General features: G+C 36.9%; 1 protein-coding gene across 4 annotated transcripts; it reads left to right on the forward strand.

The window, feature by feature from the left end:
* Positions 1-3,791: 3,791 nt before the first annotated feature.
* Positions 3,792-24,946, forward strand: eag (ether a go-go). Of its 4 annotated transcripts, XM_066389693.1 has the most exons (17): positions 3,792-4,249; positions 8,714-8,947; positions 12,037-12,048; positions 14,697-14,828; positions 14,880-15,001; positions 15,056-15,199; positions 15,331-15,399; positions 15,687-15,938; positions 17,533-17,664; positions 17,860-17,996; positions 18,460-18,614; positions 19,123-19,575; positions 19,630-20,130; positions 20,186-20,410; positions 20,460-20,653; positions 22,850-23,131; positions 23,183-24,946. In XM_066389693.1, exons 1-17 carry the CDS (start codon positions 4,171-4,173, stop codon positions 23,303-23,305), a joined length of 3,246 nt encoding a protein of 1,081 aa, XP_066245790.1. In that variant the 5' UTR covers positions 3,792-4,170; the 3' UTR covers positions 23,306-24,946. The 4 variants fall into 4 exon arrangements, with proteins under 4 accessions (XP_066245790.1, XP_066245791.1, XP_066245792.1 ...); XM_066389694.1 differs by lacking the exon at positions 15,331-15,399; XM_066389695.1 differs by lacking the exons at positions 12,037-12,048; positions 15,331-15,399.
* Positions 24,947-25,337: the final 391 nt, after the last annotated feature.

Below are 25,337 nucleotides of genomic sequence, written 5' to 3' on the forward strand. Positions count from 1 at the left end.
GAGGTGCAAATAATAGGTAAAGTGAGCCAATTCAAGTGGAAAGATGAGGATGGGACAAATATCGGTGAAATCTGGAATTTACACGAGACATTTTAAGTTTCATAAAATCCTCAGAAACATAGCAAATGCTCGCATTAGTCTTTTTGGAGCTGTAAAAAGAACGCGATCAAGTGCGAAAACTTACACCTACTTCTCTTTTTCTCAGTGGCAAGCAAGGTGACGGCTTTGGAGAGGTGACATCTGCCAGAGCCTTCCTCCGCAAATTCGAGGCCCTTATAGCCTCTTTGACGAATAAACTACACGGGACTTCTTCGAACATACCATTTTCGATGACAGATGAAATTCAAATGAGTGGATGAAACTCATCTTCCTTCTATCAGATCGATCCAGATCACCATGAATGACAAAACAATCGAAAACCGGTTGGGTTCCCACATCATTTTTGTCTCGTTCTGTAGCACATTACAGACGCCCCGGCAGTGTCTGTCTGGATCAAAACGTGGCCTTATTTTTCCTGGGCTTCTTATTTTATTATTTTCCTTTTATCTACATTATTAAATGAAATGGGGAATTTAATGTTATTTCCGTCAGTTCCTATCATGAAGGTGAATTCTGACGTGATATGGAACGTTTCGTGATCCGTACCTCTGTACCAGCTCATATGGTATTTACCAAAAAGGCTGTTCCTTCAGTCATCTTTCTTACGGCATGTTTCTTTCTCTTCCTCTTTTTGGCGAATTTATGCTTCTTTATTACGTTTTGGCATTTTAGCTATGAACGTTTCCTTCGTCCACTTTGTTGGATTACATTTCTGAACGAATTTCGACATATTTTTCTACCCGAATTTGAAACAGCACAGCCGATTCACCCTGAAATTTCATAGGTTCCTAAGAGCCCTTCTAACAGTTACGTCACAAAATTTAGGTACAATATTCTTAGAATTTTAAAAATTTGAACGTTTCAGAGTTCGATTTGGGTGTCAAGGCAACGTAGGTTGGAGCCATCGGGACCCCGAACCCAGGTTTGTTGCACCAATGTTTATTGGGCGATTTATTCTAAAATCTGACGGCTAAGGACTCTTGAATTGAACGAAAATTCGTTAAAATATTGGTCGGATTTTAGGAATAAAAAATGTTCGAAACGTGACTCTCTACCTATACTTGGTGCACTGCTGTTTGTCAACAGCTTTAGCCTACAGTTTCGCGGGATATTACGGCCCCTTATAGCAGCGATTTCACGTGTTAAAATATTCTTAAAATTTTAGGAATTTCAATTTTTCAGAATTTTGTTTGCGGCGCCACACAGGATGGAACGGTCAGGGTCTTCGTCCGGCTCATCAGCTAATTCACCCTCACAGGTCACCAAGAACTCTTAAGGCAGTAAAATTCTCTACGGATTTTAGGAATGACAGTGTTTCGAACTGTCACTTTCAGGCAACATGACGTGGGTCTGGTGACCGTGCCCCTCTTATCCGGGCTTGGCACTCCCCCGCTTATCGGGTCACTCACCCTAGAATTTCGGGTTGCTGAGGACTCTTCTAGGAGTAACTTCGTCACAACGCATTGAAACGTTTCCTGCAACAACAGTGGTGTTGATTGAGGCCACTCCTAATTGGTACCGTTCTTAGGCCTTTTTACACCGTTATTTGATCTTTCACACGATGACAAAACTTAATTTTTTCGCATGGTCCTTGATTAGTTTGTTGGTCAACAATGCAGGGCTTCAAGCTCGATTAGCTCTTGTTGGACATAAACCACAGTGGCCTTCTCTCGATATCGTTCCTCTTTGTCTATGGCGTTGTCTCTAAATCACTTGGGTTGGAGTGGTAATAACACTGCAGCCGTATGTCAAATCCTGCCGCTCGTTATTAAAACAAAATACACGAGCGCATAATCTATGCACTTTGTTCATTTCGAAATTGGACTTGAAATTTGCATCGGACGTAGGCATTTTATCACTCCTGCATTAGTTACCTGTTTTATACGATTATTAAAGGCAGCTAATGGAGACTGTTTGAATAACATCGGAATACGCATCAGCTAGTTTTTAATTTGTCGAAATTATCTTGTTTGATAAAGAGAGGTAAACACTTGTGGCAGTGACTTAATAAGTCTCTATATGGGCATTTCGGTCGGAAATAGGGTGGCAAAAGGTCGTGAAGAACAGCTGCACCACAGGTGAAAACACATGCACTGCCAGGGGACCCTACAGTACGTAAATGGTCGCCCACCCCTCTATGTCGGTAAATAACCGGTTGGCGGCCCTTTAATTTTCCTGTATAACCTCGTCACGTAGACACTTTTACCCTTTTTAATAATCGATACTGTGCTATCGATACTGAACCATAAAATTAAGACCATTCTATTAATTATCCCTGCCTAGCTTCTCTGACGCTTAGTAGCAGACTTGGCCTAGTTAATCTCAAATTACAATTACGCAGAGCACAACAGCTTTGTGTCTCGACTGTTATCATACAGAAATTCGGTTCACTTAAATACCCATCTCACATTGTACCAATTTCTTAGCAGGTTTCGGCTCTTGATGGCCCTTTTCCTGTGCTTTGATGCAGCGATATTTAGTGAATGACTTTGCTAGTTTCGGGATAACGATTTTCTGCCTTTTTTCGTTTGTTTGTTTAGCTTCTGTAGATTAAGAGAGATTGCTTGATATAGCAGGAAAAGACGTGGTTTATTTGGTCCAATAATAGCAAAACAGGAAGTAGCAAAATACTGTCCTGAATGTTGTTTGCTATTGCCGAGAGATAAAAACTTGGTACGCCGCAACTGAAATCGTGTTAAACAGCCCCGTGTTAAGATCCAGGTACTCGATAGGTACTATCAATACCGCGATAAACCCTGGCAGTGACGTAACTGTCCTCAAGTCAACATGCAAAATTGTAAAAATGCCTGGAAGTTGTTTAAAAATCTCTATACAAAATATGGGGTTTCGTGTGTATCCAGAAATGTAAGATTTGTAATATACTTACCTCCAATATTCTGGGAATTTCTCAGGAACTTCAAAAATCCGCATTTCTTTTAATTAAGTCAATAAAACACGACTTTGCCCGAATTCCTTGTAACTAACAGCTCAATATTGATCGCCTCGCCCTCTAGAATTCCTCTCATGAACTTCTGCTAGCCGTCACTGCCAAACGTTATTACAGAAATCTTCAGCATCCACTCGGCAATGATCAATACCCAAACCATTGCTGGACTAGACTAAATATGGACTTTATGGCGAATAAGCGCAACTTTAATAGATGGCGATGAATTCTTTTCATAGTTATGCGCTTTGCACCTAAATATCGCTAAGTTCGTAACGAATAAGAATTTCGTATTTTCTTTTAAAAAAATACGTTTATTTTAGTATTTATTCAAGTTTTGCTTTTCGATTTCTCTCCCTATTGTCTTTTTACTGCTCTAGGAAAGAAATCGCAAAAACACTTATATAACACATGGATAAAAATAATTAATTTATCCCCATCAATTATTTAATGTCTTTGTTACTTCAGTCTGAACTCCTGCCTATAGATTTGTTTTGATGGCCTATTTTAAAGCCCTGCTTCAGTTCCGAGAAGACTCACCCCATTTCTTATGGCGCCACTCGCCAATTCGATTTTCCCTTATTCTGCCATTTCCCCTGTTGCCAAACTCACGTGACGCCCCCAAATTACTCATCCACATTTTATACGCGAAAACATTTTAACCCCGCATTTTCTACCCTCGCTTGGCAACCTCGCGAACGAAGTTGAAACCACTGCTGATTTCAACCCTTTAGTTCGCCTTTACACGTCGACGAACCCGCTCCATCAATCGAAAGCGAGAAGATCCATCGATAATGGTCAGTCCTGATTTGACAGGTTTACGTAACAGTTGACGCGCGATAAGAATCGCATTTTCACCGCGTTTCGAGCCGTTCGGCCTCCTGAGGACTTTAAAAAGGCACTATGTCAATCTGCAATGCAAAATCGAGTGATTCTTAGCTTTCTGACCGACGTTCAGGGATCAAAATGCAGCATGAGGGACAGTCGATTGACGAATATAGGGAAGAGGGTTAAGATTATACGGTTTTGGGGTCGCCCCCAGTGGCTTCTGGAGAGGAGGTATCCGAGATGCCTGCAGCAGTAATCGTTGTACGGTGACAGTGAAAACCGTCAAAATTTCCGCCACAATGCCCGGGGGTCGCAGGGGGCTGGTTGCCCCTCAGAATACGTTTTTGGAGAACATTATACGTAGATCTAATCAGCAACGTAAGTAAGGGGGAAGGGGGGTTGAGAAAAGCTAGAAATACCCAGAGCAGGAGGTTTACCTCCCAAGGAATTAATTAGAAATATGCCCTTTAAACTACTGTTTCCTCATCTGGAATCCTTTTTAACTGTTCTTGAACACTTTAACCCGAATGCTTCTTACATGATTGCGTCTAATTTTCGAGGTTTAGCTAAATATAAATTAATTTGAATCACACACGCCAACTGTAGGACAATTACCCCTTCGCTAAATCACAACTAACATACCTGACAAGTACAATTATAATTGTCCGTATTGTTACAAAGGTCATTTACCGGACAAATATGTGGACAAGGAAGATATCCTTCCTTTTATATTCATTATTTCAAATATGTCTTCTGGTCCGGTCACTTTACGACCTTAAAATTCACGCTGTAGCCTACAAGTGTTCCAAGTTTTTACCTTGAGGTTCCCCAACAATCAGAGACCTGATCTGAATTCGCAATTTGCTTTAATGTAAATTGACCTGAATGTTTAACTTTTGACTTTTGCATTAACCACAATTAAATTGAATTTATAACTTATAAGCCCTAACGTGGCTGTACCTGAATTTTTAATTCAGATTTTCTGCAATAACTGAATTGAGAAGTTTCGCTACAACTTAAATTCACTTGTAAAAAAATCTCCTACAGAGAGATCGCTTCAACTTCAATTTACTTGCGAGGGAAAACTTTCAGAATCGACCTGAATCTTTAACTCATAAGTTGCGCACTAACCATAGTTGATCCGACTTTTTTTCACGAATTTTGCCCCAACTTAAATTGACCCTCGATTTTAACTCGTTTTTTTTTATAGCAATAAAAACTGATTTTAATGTTTAACTCACTCTTCAATGGCAATCCGAATAGAGGTTAATTTCTAATGCACGAGTTTCACATTAAACATATAAAATTATTAAAATTTTTGGCACTAACTTAAATTAACATCAATTTTAAAGTTACGAAGTTAGCACTAACAATTACCCGCCTGAAATTTTCCGAGTATCACACTAACCTGAATCGACCTGAATATTTTCCTCACAGGAGTTGCGCACAAATCACAACTGATCCGAATTTTTCTCTGATGAATTCCGCGCTAACTTAAATTGACCTTCGATTTTAACTCATATTTTTCAGAGCAGTCAAAATTGAAATGTTTAGCTCACTATTACCCAATACTATGAATTCATGTCAATTTGTAACTCACGAGTTTCGCACTATCGGAAATTGACCTAAGTTTTTAACTGACGATTTTCGAACTAGCCCCAACGGGATTAAGTTTGTCAACCACAAATTTATCATCTACAGTGACCTGAAATGTTCTCAATTTTTGAACTTACTGATTTCGTCCAAACGATTAAGCCGAATTTCAAACTCACGAGTTCCGCGCTGACCTAAATTGCTTCCGATTTTCATAGTGGCCGATATGACGTTGTGACTTTCACTCATGGGTTTCGAGCCAACCCCGATTGATATGGATGCCTGTTTGGCTTAACAGTTTTGCAATGAGTTACTGTTCTGAGTTTTTCCTTTCCTAGTAACTGTAGTCGAAGTGATTTTTCACGAACTTCACAGCAAATTAAATCATTAACCTTTCCCTCCACCATTTCTTATAATAAAAATCCCCCCCCTCCCCTTATCATGATCATCACCCATTCAGTCCTCATCGTTCCACTTCGGCCTTCAGCCCACAACAGTAACAAGTGGTTAATCTACATTTAAGTGCAAGTACGAAACCCTCAAAGACGCTATCTCACACAACAATCTCAGCTGATAAATAGCCCCTATGGCCTTAGGCCGACCTTTGACCATGGACCTTCCCATCCCCAATCGATGCTTCGTATTGTTGCCTAGAAAGCTTTCAGCTTGCCAATTTTTTTGTCTTTAAAAGCGATCTGTTTTGGTAGATTATATAGGTTAGTGGGCCAGTGAATTTGAATAATTATCGAAGATTCGTAAATTTCCCTTTTGTGTGTTGAATCATGATAAAAGTTTGTAAAATGGGAAAGAAATTTATTGGACCAAGATGGAATTTAAAATTCAAATGGAGGTAGGGAGGAACATGGAATTAGTTTGCATATTGAAGCTTTGTAAATCCCAATATCGAAATGTAAAAAAAAAGGTTTGGGATATTGCTCTTCCCTGAGAGCTTGTGCAGCTGGCAATATGAAGATGAGAGAGTAGAATGTCTATTAAACATCTCATTGAGATGTCTTTAATAAAAAATTAATTCATCGTGGCAGCTTAGCTCGAAAGAAGAACTCCAGTTTCCAGAGAATAAAGGCTCAATTCCCGCTTCCTTTGAAGTTTCCAGAAAATGGAATTCCGGCAGAAAGCCGTCTGGAACACACACTGTGCTCGGATTACCTCGTGGCTTGCCAACTTGAGAGAGGCAACGTCGAGATTTCCTTTCTTCAAGAAGTGTTTAAGTTTGATTGATATACTGGTGTAAAGTGGACATTGGGGTTAAAAACTGATCAATGTTTTTACCTTCTAAAAACCTTAATTACACGAACTGAGGAACGCAACTTAATAATCCAAATTGATTAAGTTCGAGTATCGCTCCAAGCCATGTCAATCAGTCTTTGCTCACAGGTCTTATTGTTATTCCAGAACAACTTGGTAAGTCGTGACGTCAACCTACAAAGAAAATCGATTAATTACAACTAGATGAATTGTGAATGAATTTTAGTGTTGCTTTGAAGTTAAGGACTGACTTATGTGTGTCAGGGAAGAATTGGCTAATTAACCACAGTTTTTAAGGCTGGGGTAAGGGTAATTGAGGCCAACCTGTTGGGGAAATGTACGAATAGGTTAAAAAGTATAGTTTAAAGCTATTTTCAGGAGTCATGTCCCAATTCCTTAGAACTGCTGCAGTAGGGCGATCGTGACATCAGCGAATTAATATTATTTTATTAAAGGTTGTTTACGGAAGGTATGGATTTTGCTTCAAAACTTTGGTTAAATTGGCTTTATTAGCTCAATTGAGGTAATCTTGATGTGAGTGAAGTACAGATCAAGCGATATGAAATAAAAGACCATATCCCCAATATACCCTTTGTATAGACAACAATGTCTGGGATACGGTAAAAGCTATAAATCTGGGCGTTACACTATACGAAAAAGAAAGAAAAGATGCATATATCATCCTCAACAGACAAACTACACAAGTCCTATAAGAAGAAACGCAACAATTTCCTTGAAACTACTGACTTGAAATATTAAATTCTTGCAGAAAGCAAAATTAGAAAACTCCCCTCCCCCGCCCCTCTACTTAATAAATCATCCTGAACCCTCCAGTAGAATGATTTAGATGTCTATGTTCGATCTCGTAGGTGCAATTCACCTTCCAAGAAATAACAACAAATCAATAAGTCTAAAGAATTCGATTAGTTTTTCAATTAAAACATTAAATTCAATTTTTTAAAGATAAGTCGCACCCAATTTAGGCATCATTGAAAAGAGAGAGAGAGAACTCCATTCCCGCATTGGCCCATTAACATATGAACTCCTCAATAATTGATGTTTAATCTGTGTATTCCTTCAAAATCATCTATGTCATGAGTTATGTTGCCATGTGTAAAGGGCCATCTGCACTATCGCATATGTGAATCTTCGTGAGGTCATCTGCATTTCTTTCTATTTTATTTCATTTCATATATTATTTTACATGTGGACGCCTGGCGCTATGGACCACCAGAGCCCAGAAGGACCCAGGGATGAGGGATAATATATAACCGCCTTTCACTTACATACACCATCATTCTTCGACATAATTTTCTCCAAGCAGTTATGTTGAAAGTTTGATCCTCGTGTGTTTAGTCTTAAGTAAAATATAGCACCGTTTTTGTAAACAAAAATTGTATTGAATAAACGTAATTCATGTGGGAATTAGTATCATCTGAAGTTATTTCTCTTCCACAAAAAAGATTTTACAAGGTTCACCTATAACGTGTGTTGTTTATTCAATTAGCAAATCGTCATAAAGGATTGAGTTCTGTGGGACGCCTATGTTCACCGCTCTCTTTCCCAATACCACTTCATTGCATCTGATAATGTGAAACCTACCGATCAGATAAGGTTTTAAGAACCGAATACCATTGAAGTTAAAATTGAATGATTTTAGTTTAGCCAGCGAAATTCCATGAAGAACACAGTCAAAAGCCTTGCTCAAATCAAAAAGCACCCCCGCACTTTCGCCTTCTCGAAAAAACATCACTGGGAATTAGTAAATGAGTTATTCCTTCGAACCATCTGTAAAGCCAAGCATTCTTCAACAGATTTTAGAAATTATCGATCATGAAGAGGTAGGCCTGCATTTGCCATGTGGTCAGGCTCTTCATTCTTAGAGATGCGGATGACAATGACTTCTTTAGCATTTGACGTACTTTAGCAGAGATATAGATGTTCACAAGCTCAGTTAAGCTCACTTTCTTTTGCTCCTTGCAGCAGACAGCAGTTTCCTTCTGGCAAACGCCCAGATAGTGGACTACCCCATCGTGTACTGCAACGAGTCCTTTTGCAAGATCTCAGGATACAACCGGGCCGAAGTTATGCAGAAATCGTGCCGCTGCGCCTTCATGTACGGCGAACTGACAGACAAGGAGACAATCAGTAGGATAGATCACGTCTTGGAGCATCAGCTGCACGATCAGTTCGAAATTTTGCTTTACAAGAAAAATAGTGAGTAACCCTTTATATATTCATATAGTGATTAGTTTGGATAATATAAAATGAGTTTGTGGTCATAATTCATTAGATTATGACACACATTTCATGATATAGGTTATTTTTGGTCATTAATGCCTGGATAATTACAAATGAAATTATATCAAATCATCAATTTTATGTCTAGTTATATAGGCTAGAGCCATTTGTTAAAAGTTTTAATAGGATTTTATAGTGGTTCTAAAGAGTTATTTATACAACTTTTATACTGCACCGTAAAACAGGTAGTTTATTTGCCGGCTTATCATTATAATACACCCTATACATCAACCCAAAGGCTCTTTTACCAATTTCTAAACACTCTCCGATTCTTTTTTAAACTGTTTTATGTGCACTATATTGGTCACAATCGATTTTTGGTTTAATTTTTCGATTTCTTGAGATAATGATGGAAAGGCGAATGAACCGCTGTTTTATTGTTACAATAATAATTCTGAGATTGGCGATTATTTAACAAGATCTTTCCCGGAAGTCCCGCAGTTTAACTATCAAATAGGGGATTTATGCCGGCATAAAGAGCAAAAATTTATGGATCGTAATTTCGACCAAACGTTTTATTTTCGGGGAAAAACCGCCTATTATGACCTATTAAATCGCTGATGATAAAAAAAGGAATTCACGTGGAAAGCTTTCAATTTTTCAGTGCAGATAAAATTTTGAGTTGAAATTGAAAAAATGCAAAAAGTGGGTACACTCCCTATTTGGAAATTGTCTGGACGTTTTTTGATTTTTTTGGTTCCGATGTTGTAGGAACTTAAACTGACCCAATCTTCTCTTCGGATTTGTAGCACTTTGAACTAACAAATAATATAAAACAATAATAATAAATAATAAAAAAGTATATTTCTATTTTTCCTTGTTCCCATTTACTAACGTAGTAGTCAGCCAAGTAACGTAAGCTTATTATTTTTTCTCCTTTTACCCCCAAAATCTATGGTATGAGGGGTGAGATGTACTGGGAAACAAGATAACTTGTAGAATTTGACGAATCTATTGACGAAATAAAAATCGAAAGAGCACTGAGTATTGTATGGAATAAATCTAAATATATTTCATAAGAAAACGCGACACTTCCGCGAGTTATAATTGGCTTAAACCCCAGTTTTTGAAATTTTCGTCTTTTCGTGGTCGCATTCTTCTCCTCCTACTTTTCGACTATTTTTTGGCTTTGTTCACCGAGGCTCACCACTAACGTCTTGCTTGATAAATAGATTTTTCCAGCTTCACGGTTGACTTAACATTGGCTGGATCTGCTTTCACTCCTTTAGATATCATCAGTCCAATGTATTTCACTTGCTTTCCATAATATTGCAACTTTAGTTTTTCTTTCTTGACGCCAATACCAAGTTTTTCATGGAAGATTGTTGCTTAATTTCTCCCAGCGTGCGATAGTATTTTACGCATTAGACTGAAATATGTTCTTTTTATTTAAAAAAAATCTTTGAAATTCAGAATAGTTTAAACCAACCACAATTTATTCTTCTCGGTCCTTAAATTAACAAAGTTCTGCCCGAATACGGAGATCGGTCAGGAAATGATCGACATCGTCCTTCGGCTTTTGGGTACAACTAAAACACTTGAAGCTTTCATTGATTACATTTGTTCCGGGTGAGCAGTAACTTGCGAAACACTGCAAAACAGTGTTAAAACTTCATTTATCCCCCTCAAAGGTCAAATCGAAAAGTAAATTGGAGGGAAATCTGATGATCAAACTAGATTTCGCTTTCTTAAGTTTCATTGGGTGACACATATAACGGTATGCTCCCCTGATGGGTTGCGAAATATTGCAATTTTGTAATCATCAGGTTTTGTGTTCAGAGCCGCCGCCTTCATGTAAATATCGAATTGCTCTTTAAATTTCCCAGTTGGCGGTTTCACCTTAGAATCCAAGGCCCTGCGGAGCTGCTAAATTGGCTTTCCTTTCATTACAAGGCTACTTTTTTTAATATTTTACTTTATGACTTCCTGGTTTTTCACCTGATGACCTCAAGTTGTAACTAAACACATTTAAGCGTTTAGTACTTTATTAATATCAGCATCAGGAAAAAATCCTAATTTTCCTCGTTTCGATACTGCAACCCGAAACACTCGATCTCTCGTTCCAGTTTTGTGGCAATCCAAAGCGACCCGGTCTTCTTCGATTTTGTGGCAACCTGATAAAACCCCAGGTCTTCTGGATCCTATTTTGTAGCGATCTGAACCGACTTGACCTTTCCCGATTCTGTTTTGTAGAACGCCGAAGTAACGCCGATTTCTTCTTATTTCGACTCTCAAGAATTTTCCCCCCTTCCCCGTTTCCTCAAAATCAAACTTCAAAAAAAATGTTTTATGAGAAATTGTTCAATAATCGCCAATGCAATGTTCTTGTCCGTTATCCTGTAAATAATTCCTCTGTGTTTGCTCGGTCCGTTCGCCTGCACCTGCGCATGCTCTGTATAGAAAACAAAGGTATGTAGCTTTTCCTACTTGCTACCAATGTAGTCACTATCTAATTTTAAATGAATTTAATCCGATTATTGGCCGCAATGAAATCCAACCTGCTCAGCCACTATTTCGAACCTCAAACACCTAAATGATTTGCGGGCAGTAATTTGATATGAATGGGCTTTTCTCTCTCGTTGATTGCGACCAAATTATGCTCCTAGTTTAGGACATAGTTCTAGAATATTCGTTAGTTTATGTTTGGGTTAGATTCTGCTTTAAAAACGGCATGCTCCCTCCTCATTTGCGGAAAAAGGGAAAAATAATCCCATTTCATTTTTCATTCTCTGTCCAAAATGCATATAAATTCCCCCGTATTATTGGACAGATGGCGAACATATTTGTGGGAGAGTATGACCTACATATCCGTGCAGGTCTCAGCTTACGAGAAGACCGTAAATTAGCATTCTAAGCTACGGAAACGAGAGCTGCCGTATCGCGTGTAGCTGAGAGATATGAGGTGTTAATTTACCCTGTCGAAACAATGGCCATTATCATTTATTTCCATTATTAAATAGTGTTGCAATGAATTTTAATAGATTTTTTTTGTATTGAAATTTCAGGTATACCAGAAGGTACGTAGTTTTCAAAGCAAATTTTGAATTGCTGTAAAAAGTTGCTAGACTTTTTGATCTTTTTCCATCTCTCGCTTCTTTAGATTAGACATTTTTCTCTCTCCATTTTCCACTATTGTATTTGCAGCACTTGTCACATATTTGTCTCCAACATCATCCAAACCCTGTAGAAGATGGAGGCATTTGTGGCTCAAATGTATGACAAGTGTAGCGCTTGGTTGGTGTTAAGAAAGTATACAAAGAGGTATCTTTTCAGTGCAAACTATTGTATTTTTCCACACATTGTTGTACAAAGGACTAATATTGTGTAATCGTAGAATTGCTGTTGAATTAATGAAACCTCCAGAAATCTTTAATGGAAAATTGGTCAAATATTTATAGAGCAAAGGTAAGAGTCAAGCACTGTATTCCCTGAACAATATCATTGTGTATTAATTTTTATTGGCAAAATTGTGTGTTGTGGGCAATCACGTTAAAATGTAGCCACATCGAAGAGACTTTGAGAAAAAGTGTCGATACACAGAAGCTCAGTAATCTAATACGCCATTTAGTTGCCTCTAAGTGCAGGAAGCAGAAAAGAAACACATATCTGTTACATCTCAAACTACATCAAACCCCTTTAACTCTCTTAGTATTATCCAAGACTTTATTATTCCCCCCCTTATTGCACTCTGGAAATGTCTCTGTCGAATTAAAAATTCAACTACTTCTCCATATTAATTGAGTGGAGCGGTTCAAGACCCTCTCATTTCGTATTTTAGATTAAGAACACTCTTGTTTACGGCAATTCGAAGTTTGCTTTTAATTAATATGAACTTCGAACCTCGCAATGAGGAAATCAGCTTAAGGAATAGATACATGTTCGTATAAAGTTAGATAAACTGAAATTTATACTATATGATTGAGGTGAAATTATTGATGAAAGTATATACCGGGTGTTCAAAAATGGCATTTTCGTACGTTGAGAAGTGATAGATTAGGAGATTAAAAAAAAGTTCAAAAAATGCTTTGATATTGAGATACTGAATGTTAAATTATGAATTGCCTGGACAGCACTAGATCAGGTGATGTTGATTGCTGCTAAGCGCAATACCTTACTGGTAACTCAAAAAAGGTAATAGAAACCAAAATGCTTCAAGAGACAAAAAATTTTCCAAATTGGACACTTAGCTCAAATTTTGAATATGGAAAAACAGTGGTGGAAAAAAATAGTTGGGTTGGCCAAAGCTCGTCTTACTTTATGGAACGGAGCACTCAGTAGACTGTTACGAAAATATCATCATAAAATCGAATCGTGCATGCTTTAAAGAGTACTTTATGTATCGAATCTATCTTCGTCTTTATGTACTTTATGTATCTATCTAACGTCTCAAAAAGTGAAGGAGCGATGGAATTTCGGGTTCACGTAGATTGGTGCTATCCGGGCTACTCTCATTAATTTTTTTTTTGGTTTTTTATTCAAAATGGGCAATAAATACTAAAAAGTACCAGAGCAAAAATTTTCTAAACGAATTAAACCATGAATATTTTAAATTTGAACAATAACTGGCGAATTACAAAGAGGTTTCAGCTGAAAACACAGGGCCTGTGCCCAGCTAATGACCATTTCAATGAATTTTTCGTGACAACTTCTAATCGGGTATGTAAGTCCGCAACTAAGCATTTCTGGGCATTCAACATTTGTCGTAAATTAACCTGAGTAACTACCTTATGTAATTAATGCCATAAAACCCAAGCCCTCAATTTTGCCCTTTTTAGTAATTCATGCCAACTTCTCGCGAACCAATACAGTTTGCGTTGATTCGAACTAAACCTTTGACCTTTTCAAAGTCTACCCACAAATATGCACGCAATTTTTGCCGAAGACAAATTAGGTAGGTAACCGACAGAATTAATGATTTTGGGTGTAAAATATTTGTCAGCTACGTCAGAATTAGACTGACGATTTTCGCCCAGATGTGTAATTTTCCTTGGGGAAAATTGGTTTTTTCTATAAACTTCATTTCGCCCCCTTTTTGGCTTTTGACGTGACACCTAAAGCATGGAGAAGCTCATGAAGTTGAAGTTTGGAAATGAATTTAATGACTATGTGATTTTGAGATTTTTTCCTAAGAAGAGCCCTTTAGATTCTGCTTTCCATTTTATGGTTATGTCTTATTCAGAAATCCTCTTCTTGAAAACACAGGGCTTCAAAACCCTAATACTGATGCATAACGATGCCCTAAACCGCTTTTAAGCCCTGTGCATGGCCCTGACGTAAATATCCTATCTAAATTCTACTTTTTCCAAGCATTAAGTTTTTTTATTGAACTTTACAGCTTTTAGCAGTAATTAGATTGACACTTAGAGTTATTTTCTGGGGATAGAGGTGTTATGTCGTATTTGAAGGGTTAATGTGAATTAGAACAAAAACTAGTTAAGATTAATCGAGTCACGCAGGTGAAAACCTTATCGAACTGCAGTTTCGTGCCGCACGCAGGAGTGCGTTTTACTTCTGGAGAAAGAGAAATCCTGTAAAACGCTCTATTTATGCAATATAATGAAAGTCGCGAATATAAGAACTTCTCTCCCCAGAAAGGAACCAGCCTAAATAACTATCTGCAAAGCCGATTATTCTTGTTAATCCATCGCCTTTTCTGGCATTTTAGAGACTCCTCTATGGCTGCTGCTTCAGATTTCCCCCATAAAAAACGAGAGGGATCTTGTTGTGTTGTTCCTGCTCACGTTCAGGGACATTACAGCCCTGAAACAGCCTATAGAGACCGACGACGCAAAAGGGGGTAAAAACTAATTTATACCTGGTGATTTTGACTTGATGGGGGCTGTTGCAGGCTTGTCGAAATTCGCAAAACTGGCGAGATCAGTGACTCGAAGCAGATCGGTGCTGGTGTCCCAGTTTTCATCCCATCTTCCCAACCTCAAAGATACAACGAAGCAGTCGCATCTGGCACAAGTTTGTTGTTTCTAAGTCGTTGAGGCGATGTTCTTTAATTTATTTCAATGGCAGATGATGAGTTTGAGTGCAGATATTATGCCTCAATACCGACAGGAAGCCCCGAAGACCCCTCCTCACATCTTGCTGCACTACTGCGCCTTCAAAGCAATCTGGGATTGGATTATACTTTGTTTAACTTTTTATACAGCTATTATGGTACGTTCTCACTCACCTAGTTTCAAATGCTGAATTTTTAATGCTGTAGGCCCCATTCTCAATATATTGATTGCCAGTGGCACGTAACAATGCAATCGATTGCGGGAATTTAAATCTCCTCTTCTTTTCAGGTTCCTTATAACGTAGCTTTTAGGAAGAAGACATCGGAAGATGTCGTCCTCATGGATTATCATAATGGGGTAGGGTTCTGATCAAATAGTGTTTGTTTCGTCCACCACCAGTATGTACCGTAGATATTCTAGATAAATTTTTTTACTAGTTTGTTTGGCTTAACTAGTACCCTACCCCACTATCGAATAATCGACTATTAGGTATTTTACTGTTGAACCTCTCACATTAATAAAGGCAAGATTTAGACGAGTAAAACACGCACTGCACTATCACTCAAAACAACACTTTTGAAACACTCGTAACCCCGATCGGTCTAGAGAATACTCATAAGTTCGTTTCTCTGTTCCTGTTTCAGGTTCCTTATAATGTAGCATTTAAGAACAAGACATCCGAGGATGTCTCTCTCTTGGTTGTGGACTCAATCGTCGATGTGATATTCTTTATTGACATAGTTCTTAATTTCCATACCACTTTCGTGGGACCCGGAGGAGAGGTCGTCTCGGACCCTAAAGTGATCCGCATGAACTACCTGAAGAGCTGGTTCATCATCGATCTGCTGAGCTGTTTGCCTTACGACGTGTTCAATGCCTTTGACCACGACGAAGACGTGAGTATTTTTTGTAAGCAATAGCGTTAAATACATATGTGGACAATACAGTTATTGTGTCTGAGACGCGGCCCCTGAATCGTAACTCTTTGAACTCAACTTTGGCGATTCTTTGCTGTATGAATCTCAATTGTTGTATTTTCGATAGATGAAATATCTTTGTATTCGTGCCTGAGTTCAATGTTTTCCCTTCCTATTACTGTTCTCCTCACAATAGCATTACAGAAAACACAGAATCAAGTTTTTCGATATCAGCGAAGTGGCAACTCTATTCAAGTTCTCGGGAACAGCTTCTTTTCGCCTTTATCCTCCGTGCTTATAGCTCTTTAATCTGAGAAGTTTCCTTGTACAGACATTAAAGAATTCCGATCATCATTCATTTATTTTTTAGTAACACCTTCTGGATCCTGTATCTTAACCTGGATACAAGTTCTTGAAGTAACATGTTTAATTTCATTAGATCTTTTTACTTTTCTCCGTCCTGAAGTGACTTTTCCTAGAAATTTTCTCAATTGTTAGTAAATGTTAGAGAATTTTCATGTTTGAAATAACCATAACGGATCTCAAAAGGCAAATTTATATCTTTAGTCAAATTATTGATCTTACTAACATATTTTTAATATTTATCCAGAACTAATATTAATTTTTCAGTGATGCAAACAAACTGGAAAATTTTCTGGATATTTGATTAACTGGAATTTACCTTGACCAGAAACTTTCTTGGCTATTTCGTGGGAATATGCTTAACTTTAATAAGAAAAATTCTGGATTTTCTTACTACATTGCATTGACCTAATTTATATTTGAGTACTTCATTGAAGACACCCTCTTGTTTTTGTAGCAGCATGGATATTCTGAATTTTTTAGCAATTTAGAATATTTCATAAAAAGTGTTAAAAACTAAGACATTTTCTTAGTGCGTTTTTTTGCGTTATTTTTTGAGACATGTCGTAATCAGCCAACAACATAAGAAACAAGGGATTAATAGTTCGGACTGACCTTAGTATGGCGTTCCCTGGATTTGTTACTATTGGAATCGGGGAATTTTCTGGATATTTGTCTAACCAAAATTTATTTCAGGAAGACATTTTCTCCATTATTTAGTGGCCTGGATTTGCATTATCCAAATATTTCTTGGAGATTTCTAGTAATCCAGGCTGACCTTAACAAGAGCTCAAAGCATTTCTTGGATATTTCACTAACTAGAACTCGCCTTAAACAGCAATTTGAAAATGGTCTCCAGTTTATTGTATTTTTATAGGTCCATAGCAGCAGTTTCTACAGAGTTTCTTATTTCCATAATCTGATACAGATTTCCTTCTTCCCCACTGAGAACTCCAACTATTCAAACTAGGGCTGTGTTATACGATTCGGCAAATTCTCGAACGAGTTATAAACTCGAAGATTTTACGAGGGTGCCTGACAATGTGTATTAACTTAGGAAACTTTCACAAATGGATGAATCTTAAGCAAAGTTGGAAACTGCGAGACCTGCTGCATGTCAAAGATTGCAGCAAAGTATGAACGCAAATTATTCATTAAGATGAGACTGTTTACTTGGTGAGTTATTCGCTCATAACGGCTTCTTTTGCAGGGAATTGGAAGTTTATTCAGTGCTTTAAAAGTAGTGAGACTATTGCGATTAGGAAGAGTAGTCCGGAAGCTGGATCGATATCTGGAATATGGGGCTGCCATGCTGATTCTCCTGCTCTGTTTTTATATGCTGGTAAGCTCTCTGACTATTCAATATATCGAATAATGAAAGGGCTTTTTAGAACCCTCAAAGAGACACTTAGGACTTCCATAGGCAACGATATATGTCTTACTAAAAGTGTTTTTATGATGATTGATAGGAGGGAAAAAAATTGTTTCTTTGCTTATTGACCTAAAATATGAACTTTGCTCCTTTTCTTTGTTTTAGGTGGCTCATTGGCTTGCCTGTATTTGGTACTCAATTGGACGATCCGACGCGGATAATGGTGTCCAATACAGTTGGCTCTGGAAACTTGCCAACATTACTCAAAGTCCTTATTCCTATGTGTGGCCCAACGACTCCAGGTATTGCCCACCTCCAGAAATTAAATCCACGTGTGCATTTAATTTGGCTAATTTAAAGCTAAAACGTTCCAGCTTTATCGTATACAAATAGGAATTAAGGGAGTTGCCTGGATAACTAATCGAACCTTTTTGCAACATTAAGATGAAACATTCTGGCTTAATTTCAAATTTATTTTTGCATCGAGATATTATTTCCAGGAAACAGACGCATGTCGATTCCCAATTTCGGAAACTTTTTGGCTAATATTTCATTTGATTTAAGAGAAAACTTCTCTAGCTCTTTCCTGCTAATATCATAAATTAGAGTGTAAAGATAGGAAGCTGCTTCAGCTCTAATCGCCATGGAGATTTTCGTTTTTTGCATATTCTGAATATGAAATATCCTGGATGCGGTTAAATCCCAACGATTTCCAACCAGTTTAAAAACATATTTCTAAACATTATTTTTCATTGGATTTTCCAGCACTCCAGAGTTAATCAATGGACCATCCAGGAAGACCATGTATGTCACTGCTCTTTACTTTACCATGACTTGTATGACTTCAGTGGGGTTTGGCAACGTAGCTGCTGAAACTGATAATGAAAGAATTTTTACCATTTGCATGATGATTATTGCGGGTAAGTACCATTCACATATTTTAATGAAGCCCTTAGGAATTAAAAGTGAAATTACAACCCGATTTATGTAAGCTTATAGAGCCCAATGAGTAGATGATTTTAAAATATTGTTTAAAAAAATTGCTCCACAGATTCCCAAGATATCGACGCTTAAAATTTAAAAATTAGTAAAATTTAATAAGCGGAAAAATTTGCATTTATACGAAAAACTTTAACAAAACTGAAGTTCTATAAATGGAATTTGGGGTCCTTTCAAAATTTCTCTGTGAGAATGCTCTGTAACATATTATTAGCAATTAATAAAAACTTCATTATCTCCATTACATTGATTGGAGATATGTCGGAAAATGGAGCAGTTACAAAACGTGGTCCTCTTACCATATTAATTTATTCCATGAAAAAATTTTAATCATAACATTCCCAAGAGCTTGCACCAATTTTCTCTACCCTGTTATACATTTTTAACAACCTGCCGAGTCATCCCCTTAGCAACATCCAATATTTTTAGCCCTCCTCTATGCTACAATCTTCGGTCATGTAACAACGATAATCCAGCAAATGACTTCAGCAACAGCAAAATACCACGACATGCTGAACAATGTTAGAGAATTTATGAAGCTCCATGAAGTCCCCAAAGCGCTATCAGAAAGAGTTATGGACTATGTCGTGTCCACTTGGGCTATGACCAAAGGTCTGGACCAGGACAAAGTCCTGAATTTTTGTCCTAAGGACATGAAGGCAGACATATGTGTTCATTTGAATCGGAAAGTGTTCAATGAGCACCCAGCCTTTAGATTAGCTTCTGATGGGTGTCTTCGGGCTTTAGCAATGCATTTTACAATGTCCCATTCGGCCCCCGGAGATTTGTTATATCACACTGGAGAATCCATTGATTCTTTATGTTTTATTGTTACTGGGTCTTTGGAGGTAATTCAGGATGATGAAGTGGTGGCCATTTTAGGTGAGAATTATTTAAGTAACAAAATTAAATAGGTACTAAATTTGCGGAAAACAGGCAAAGGAGATGTCTTTGGAGACTCATTCTGGAAAGACAACGCTGTGGGGCAATCTGCAGCCAACGTGCGTGCCCTTACTTACTGTGATCTACATACGATTAAGAGAGATAAACTACTAGAAGTATTAGACTTTTACCAGGCTTTCGCCAATAGTTTCGCCAGAAACCTCATCCTCACATACAACCTGAGGCATCGCCTAATATTCCGTAAGGTAGCTGATGTGAAGAGAGAAAAAGAGTTGGCCGAGAGGAGGAAAAACGAGCCTCAACTGGACCAAAACCAAGACCATTTGGTGAGGAAAATTTTTTCGAAATTCCGGAGAGATCGCAGTCAAGCTGCGGCTGCAGCTGCGACCAGTCAAAGCGATCTGGAGAAGGGGAGCGATGATGCTGGGGAGAAGATCACCAGGGTTGTGTCCACAGCCAAACTCTCCTCAGTAGCTGAGAAAGATGATAGTAGTGGTGGGGGGGTTAAAACAAGTATTTCCAGGCCTCCTTCAGGTAGGTAATTTTAACTCAGTTTAGACTCACTGATTGTTAAAAACTACTAATCTAGTGAGAGGTAGCAAGTGGAGCAGGCTTCTAGGCTCCGCAAGTCTAGACTCAGGCTCAGAAACATCAAATCAAACAGGCACAGCTTTCCAAAGAAGCCTCAGCGCTAAAGATCCGAAAGACAGGCCTAGTTCTTCATCTTCTGGCAGCTCCGGAAGTCAACCCACTCCAGGATCTGGCAATAAGATTTTTCCCAAGTTGCAGAAGGTTTCTGCTACATCCAGTCCAGGTAACTCTAAAGAGAAAATGTTCATGAATAAACCATTTTTTTTGTATAGCAATAACAAGGCAAGATACCATAGATGAAATGGTGGAAGTGGAGCAGCCTCGAAATTTATCTTTGAGGAAAATGCAGAGCTATGACTGTGGTTTAAGAGACCCATCGACAGCTTCAATGTATCAAACGGCCGTCCCTGATTCCATCGCTCCAGTAGAATATAAGGAATTGTTGACCAACCTTATGGATTTCAAGGTCAGTATAATTTCATACATGTATCTCAAATATGTGATTTCTATAGAAATAAAAATATGAAATCACATGTCTTAACGTGTAATTTGTGTAACATTTGGATGACTTTTGCGCTCATTTGAAATCCCGAAAACTTATAGATAGTAGGGACATTAAAGTTATTCTAAAAGAGATACTGAAACATTGCTGATATAGGCAAATAGAGCTTGTTAAGATGATGTGCTTGCTATAAATTTTAGTGCAAATCCATTAATTCTTAAGATATTGAAGAGCAGAACTAAAAAAATTATAAACAGCTTGAAAACATTTCCTTCGCCTTTATATCCAGAAGCAAAAAACAATACACAAAATTTATAAACAATCCCTTATATTTCATTTGTTTTTCATTTATTTCCTCTCCTTCTTACATAAAAGTAGATTTTGGAGCATTTTCTTACAGGCACATTCAAATTATGAAACACAGACACTGGAATATCAGAGTTTCGGGACGTAAAAGAGATACCGCAATAGGGATTAATGGCCACCTATTGAGGTCGTCAAGGTGATTAATTCCCTACGGTTTTTGGTGAAATATCTTCGTGAAGTATCGATGATTAAAAACTACCAAAATATTTCAGCATTTAATAAAAGATATATGGCAAGAGCACTTATAGATACGGGGATTTCCGGATCTATAAATTGTCCCAAACATGTTTTAGTCACATTCGAATCGAAAAATAATAATAAACGATGACGTGATATGGCAACCAAGCATTTTATACTTAGACGTACAATTTGTAGTTAAAGAAATAACTGTTTACTTTTGAACACTCTGTATAGGACCATAGAGCTCATCGAGGCGATTATCTTAGAACAATTGTTAATCGAATTGTTCCTTTCATTCTTCAAATAGAAACGATCCAAACTGAAAAATCATAAAGCGCTTAGATAAATTTCTTTCTCCATCAAACCAAGAAATAAAAAAACGTCTCCCAATATCTAACAGGACACTTGTAGAGGAGATCATTAAAAAAACATCTCTTAATCAATGACCTACGTTTACGGTTCATCGTCTACTGTGCTTTTTAACAAATAATCACCCATTAATCGCTCTCTATAATTTTATTAATTTTATCTCTTTTACATTTATGATTAGGCTTTGATGTATTAATTTGAAGGCACTTTCGAAATGTTAAAAATGGAGGCCTAAATTTCGATATTTGATAATAGAAATTTGCAACACCACTTAGACAGATGCAGCTCATCGAGACTATGAATTTGGAGTACCATTTAATCAAATTTGTCCGCTAGTTCTTAAGATATCGACGATTGAAAAGTCAAAGCATCAATGCATTGTATTAAGAATTTGTTTCCTTCACCATACAATCAAGAAACTTCAAAAATCTAAAATTTTTACTAATTGTTTTCATTTTATATGTAAGATATCCACAAATAACATCAATTAGTTTAGAAGATGATTTTAGAAGTTAAAATGGTAAAAAACGTTTTTATAACTATATCCCAACAATTACTTCTTAACTCAGCTACAACCCCTTAAAGGGGAAACTCTTATCATGTTTTTGTTTGCAATACTTTCGAAACAAATTAAAGGTTGCATTGAGATGAACGAAGATCATTTTCAATATTTATGAATAAGCGATAAATTCTTAATAATATTAGTTTTGTTATTCTCGGCTAATAAAAAAATATTTCTACGACAACGATGCCTAGTATGTTTATTAAAACACATTTCGATGTCCACGTAATCGTGCATCCGTTTATAAAAAGTCATTTTTCTACAAAACGGTTTATCCTAATGAGGCAAAATAAGAGAATCTTTTTTATTTAAAGGTATTTGCTATTCAGTAATTTGATTTTAAAAAAAAGAAAGGTCACAAACTAAAAAAATTAGGACAACATTTATGTAGGAGACCTCCTGTATGTGTCACTTCTGACTAAAATCTGAAATTGTTAACACAAAAAAGTTTTCTAATTCCAACTTGTTAAAATACATCGAACTTCATAATTTTAGCACAAACGCTTTCGAAAATATTGCGAAAAAACCATCTTCTTTAAAGGGTTCTAGCACCTTTAAGAAGACATTTTTGGGATATGTTTATAAAAACCTTTTTTATTATTTTAATCTCTAGAAGTACCTCTCAAAATATTTCGACGATATTTTCGGACACCGCGTATATCCTATTTTTATATATTATAAAGGTGGACGTCAAACTAGAAATCCAGAAAATGAACCAAAAAATGAATCGTATGGAAGAAATGATGACAGAAATCCTTAGAAGGCTCAGTCCAGAAACAAGCTCCAGTTCTCAGTCACCGACTGATTCTACAGACACCGTAAAAAAGTCTTCCACAAGCGGAGCCCCTTTGGAGAGACCTACGGATCTGATGGGTAAATCTGGGGGCTCCGAAGGGACCGGTCTTGGATCGGTGATATTGAAGAAGAGGAGATCGAAAACCAGGATAAAATCTACAGCTCCGCAAGTAAGTGTTTTTTATAGTTAGCATTAAGTGCTATGTTTTTTGGATATTTAGATTCCTACACCCACTGGAAAAGTGACGACTCCGGATAGTTCGAGCCCCACAGAGACCACGAAGATGTTGCACCAAGATCCGGTCCTGACCCCGTCCTCGAGAAAGCTCAAGGAATTTCTTTAACGATCGTCGATCTTCTTCTTAGGTTTAAAGTTTTTCTAATTTTACATCTTTTTGGATGAGTTGGTTTTATTAGAGAATTTTTTAAATCTATAAACAAGAGGACCTTCTGGGGCCTCAGCTTTGTATGCAATGTATAGGGGTTTTTAAACTTTTCGAATTTTTGTGCCTTTCAATTCAGATTTTATTTGTATATTTTAGGTAAACAAAGCTTCATACAGAGACGTCTTTTAGTGAGTTTAGTACTTCTCACAAGGTGTCCCAATAAAAGTTGGTTTTGGCCAGAAATGCAGGCAGATGTTTTATTAGGACACAGTGTAGGTATCTTCTTTTTAACATAACGGCTCTCATTGAACAAATTAAAAGGAATACTAAACATAGTTATATAAGAGTACATAGTCCTAAGACAGCAATTGACAAGCTCTGAATAGTCCGTATTATTCTACGATACATGATGAAAGTACATAATATGAATTTCAACTACTTTTTAGTGATTTAAGTAGCTTTTTCAAACTATAGAGTTAGACGTACTGAAACGATCAAAATGTAGTCGATAAAAATAATAACGAAAAAGCAATTTTAGATGCATTTTTAGGTCTTTTTCTATGGTTGAAGACCGTTTGTAAAATAATGCAAATGCGTGCCTGGATGTGTGTTTTTGGGTAGGCAATGGAGGCAAGATGTTTTTGGAAATTTGAAGTTAATTTATTTAGGACACAGCAGCATTTGCGAGTCAATATACAATACTGGATGTTACATTCAAAAAACTTGAATTTTCAGGGGGTGATTGAGAAAGTTTCAAGAAATCACTTGAAATGCACACTTTCAATAACCACTGGAAAAACTCCGGAACTTTTAGACTTGAAAAATTTTAATTAAAATACTCCCAATGGAGAGTATAATTTGTCTGTTAAATAAAATACTAGATGTTCTACTTAAAAAAACTAGAGTTCAGTACTTTCAGATTTTCAAAGGACTTGAGGAATTCCACACTTCCTTAAATTCTTTCAAAAATGATAAAGTACTTTCTAACAAAAACTTGCTCTCGGTCATATCATATACAGAGCGAATCCATAAAACTAAGAATCCAATAAACATCTTGTCACCTTTTCATTTAATCAGTCCCTATGACTATGCAATACCGTTAGTTTAAATATTTTACAAACACACACTATTCTTAAACCCTTTTCCTTGCTATCCTCAAAATTATGTTAGGGCCTTGAATATTGTATAATAAAGCCCATATTTTTATATCATAAAGAATGTAGCAATTATCGCAATTACTTATAGACAATTAAGAAAATTAAAAAATTTACATTATTAAATTACAGCCTCCATATACTTTTGCATCTTTGTAAGTACCTAATTCTACATCTGTCAATTATTATTCTTGTTTTGTTTGTTAATTATTATTAAGTTTCAGTTTGCTTCTATAATGTCAAATTTTAAAACTGTTTTAAAAAGCACTTTGTGATTGAAAATTGGCCTCTGTATGTATCTGTAGAACGACTCAATACTCCAAGCAAATACTAGTAAACATACACTTTCTTATATGCGCTTAATATATGATTTGTTACTGACTTTATTAAATTTTAAACTAGTTGGACAAGTTTGTAAAATGCAAATAAATTACATTTGAGGTAACGTTATCTGTGATATACTTTTAATAATCCCCAGATGTTTTGTGTAAGTCTGGCGACAGCAATGGGATTATAGGCCTGAGGATAAACAAATTTATTGGTGTTTTCTCAAGTTTAATCCCTGGTTCCGGAGATGTGTGGCTTTTCAAACACCCATCTGACATAACATTTTTAACACAGATATACATAGACGATTTCTATTTAAAGTTATTTATACCGGCCAATAAATGCTTCCATTCCTACATTCAGCCATTATTCTAAAACCAAAATGTGGTACATTGCCTTTGTGACAGGGTAGTAAACCAATAAAACTGCCCTTGAAATGGTCAAAAATGGGTCAGTGAAAACAATTGAGGTGGCCGGTTTCCGAGCTATGGATTTCCGTGAAGTTACTG

The sequence above is a fragment of the Euwallacea similis genome, chromosome 4, assembly GCF_039881205.1.
Source record: "Euwallacea similis isolate ESF13 chromosome 4, ESF131.1, whole genome shotgun sequence".
Classification (NCBI taxonomy): Eukaryota; Metazoa; Arthropoda; class Insecta; order Coleoptera; family Curculionidae; genus Euwallacea; species Euwallacea similis.

Excerpts from the sequence above, each read along its gene's own strand:
- eag (XM_066389693.1), top strand. The coding sequence starts at position 4,171 with ATGCCCGGGGGTCGCAGGGGGCTGGTTGCCCCTCAGAATACGTTTTTG. Across the intron at positions 15,400-15,686 it reads TCATGGATTATCATAATGGG|GTTCCTTATAATGTAGCATT; the intron begins GTAGGGTTCTGA and ends TTCCTGTTTCAG. Across the intron at positions 17,665-17,859 it reads TGCTCTGTTTTTATATGCTG|GTGGCTCATTGGCTTGCCTG; the intron begins GTAAGCTCTCTG and ends TCTTTGTTTTAG.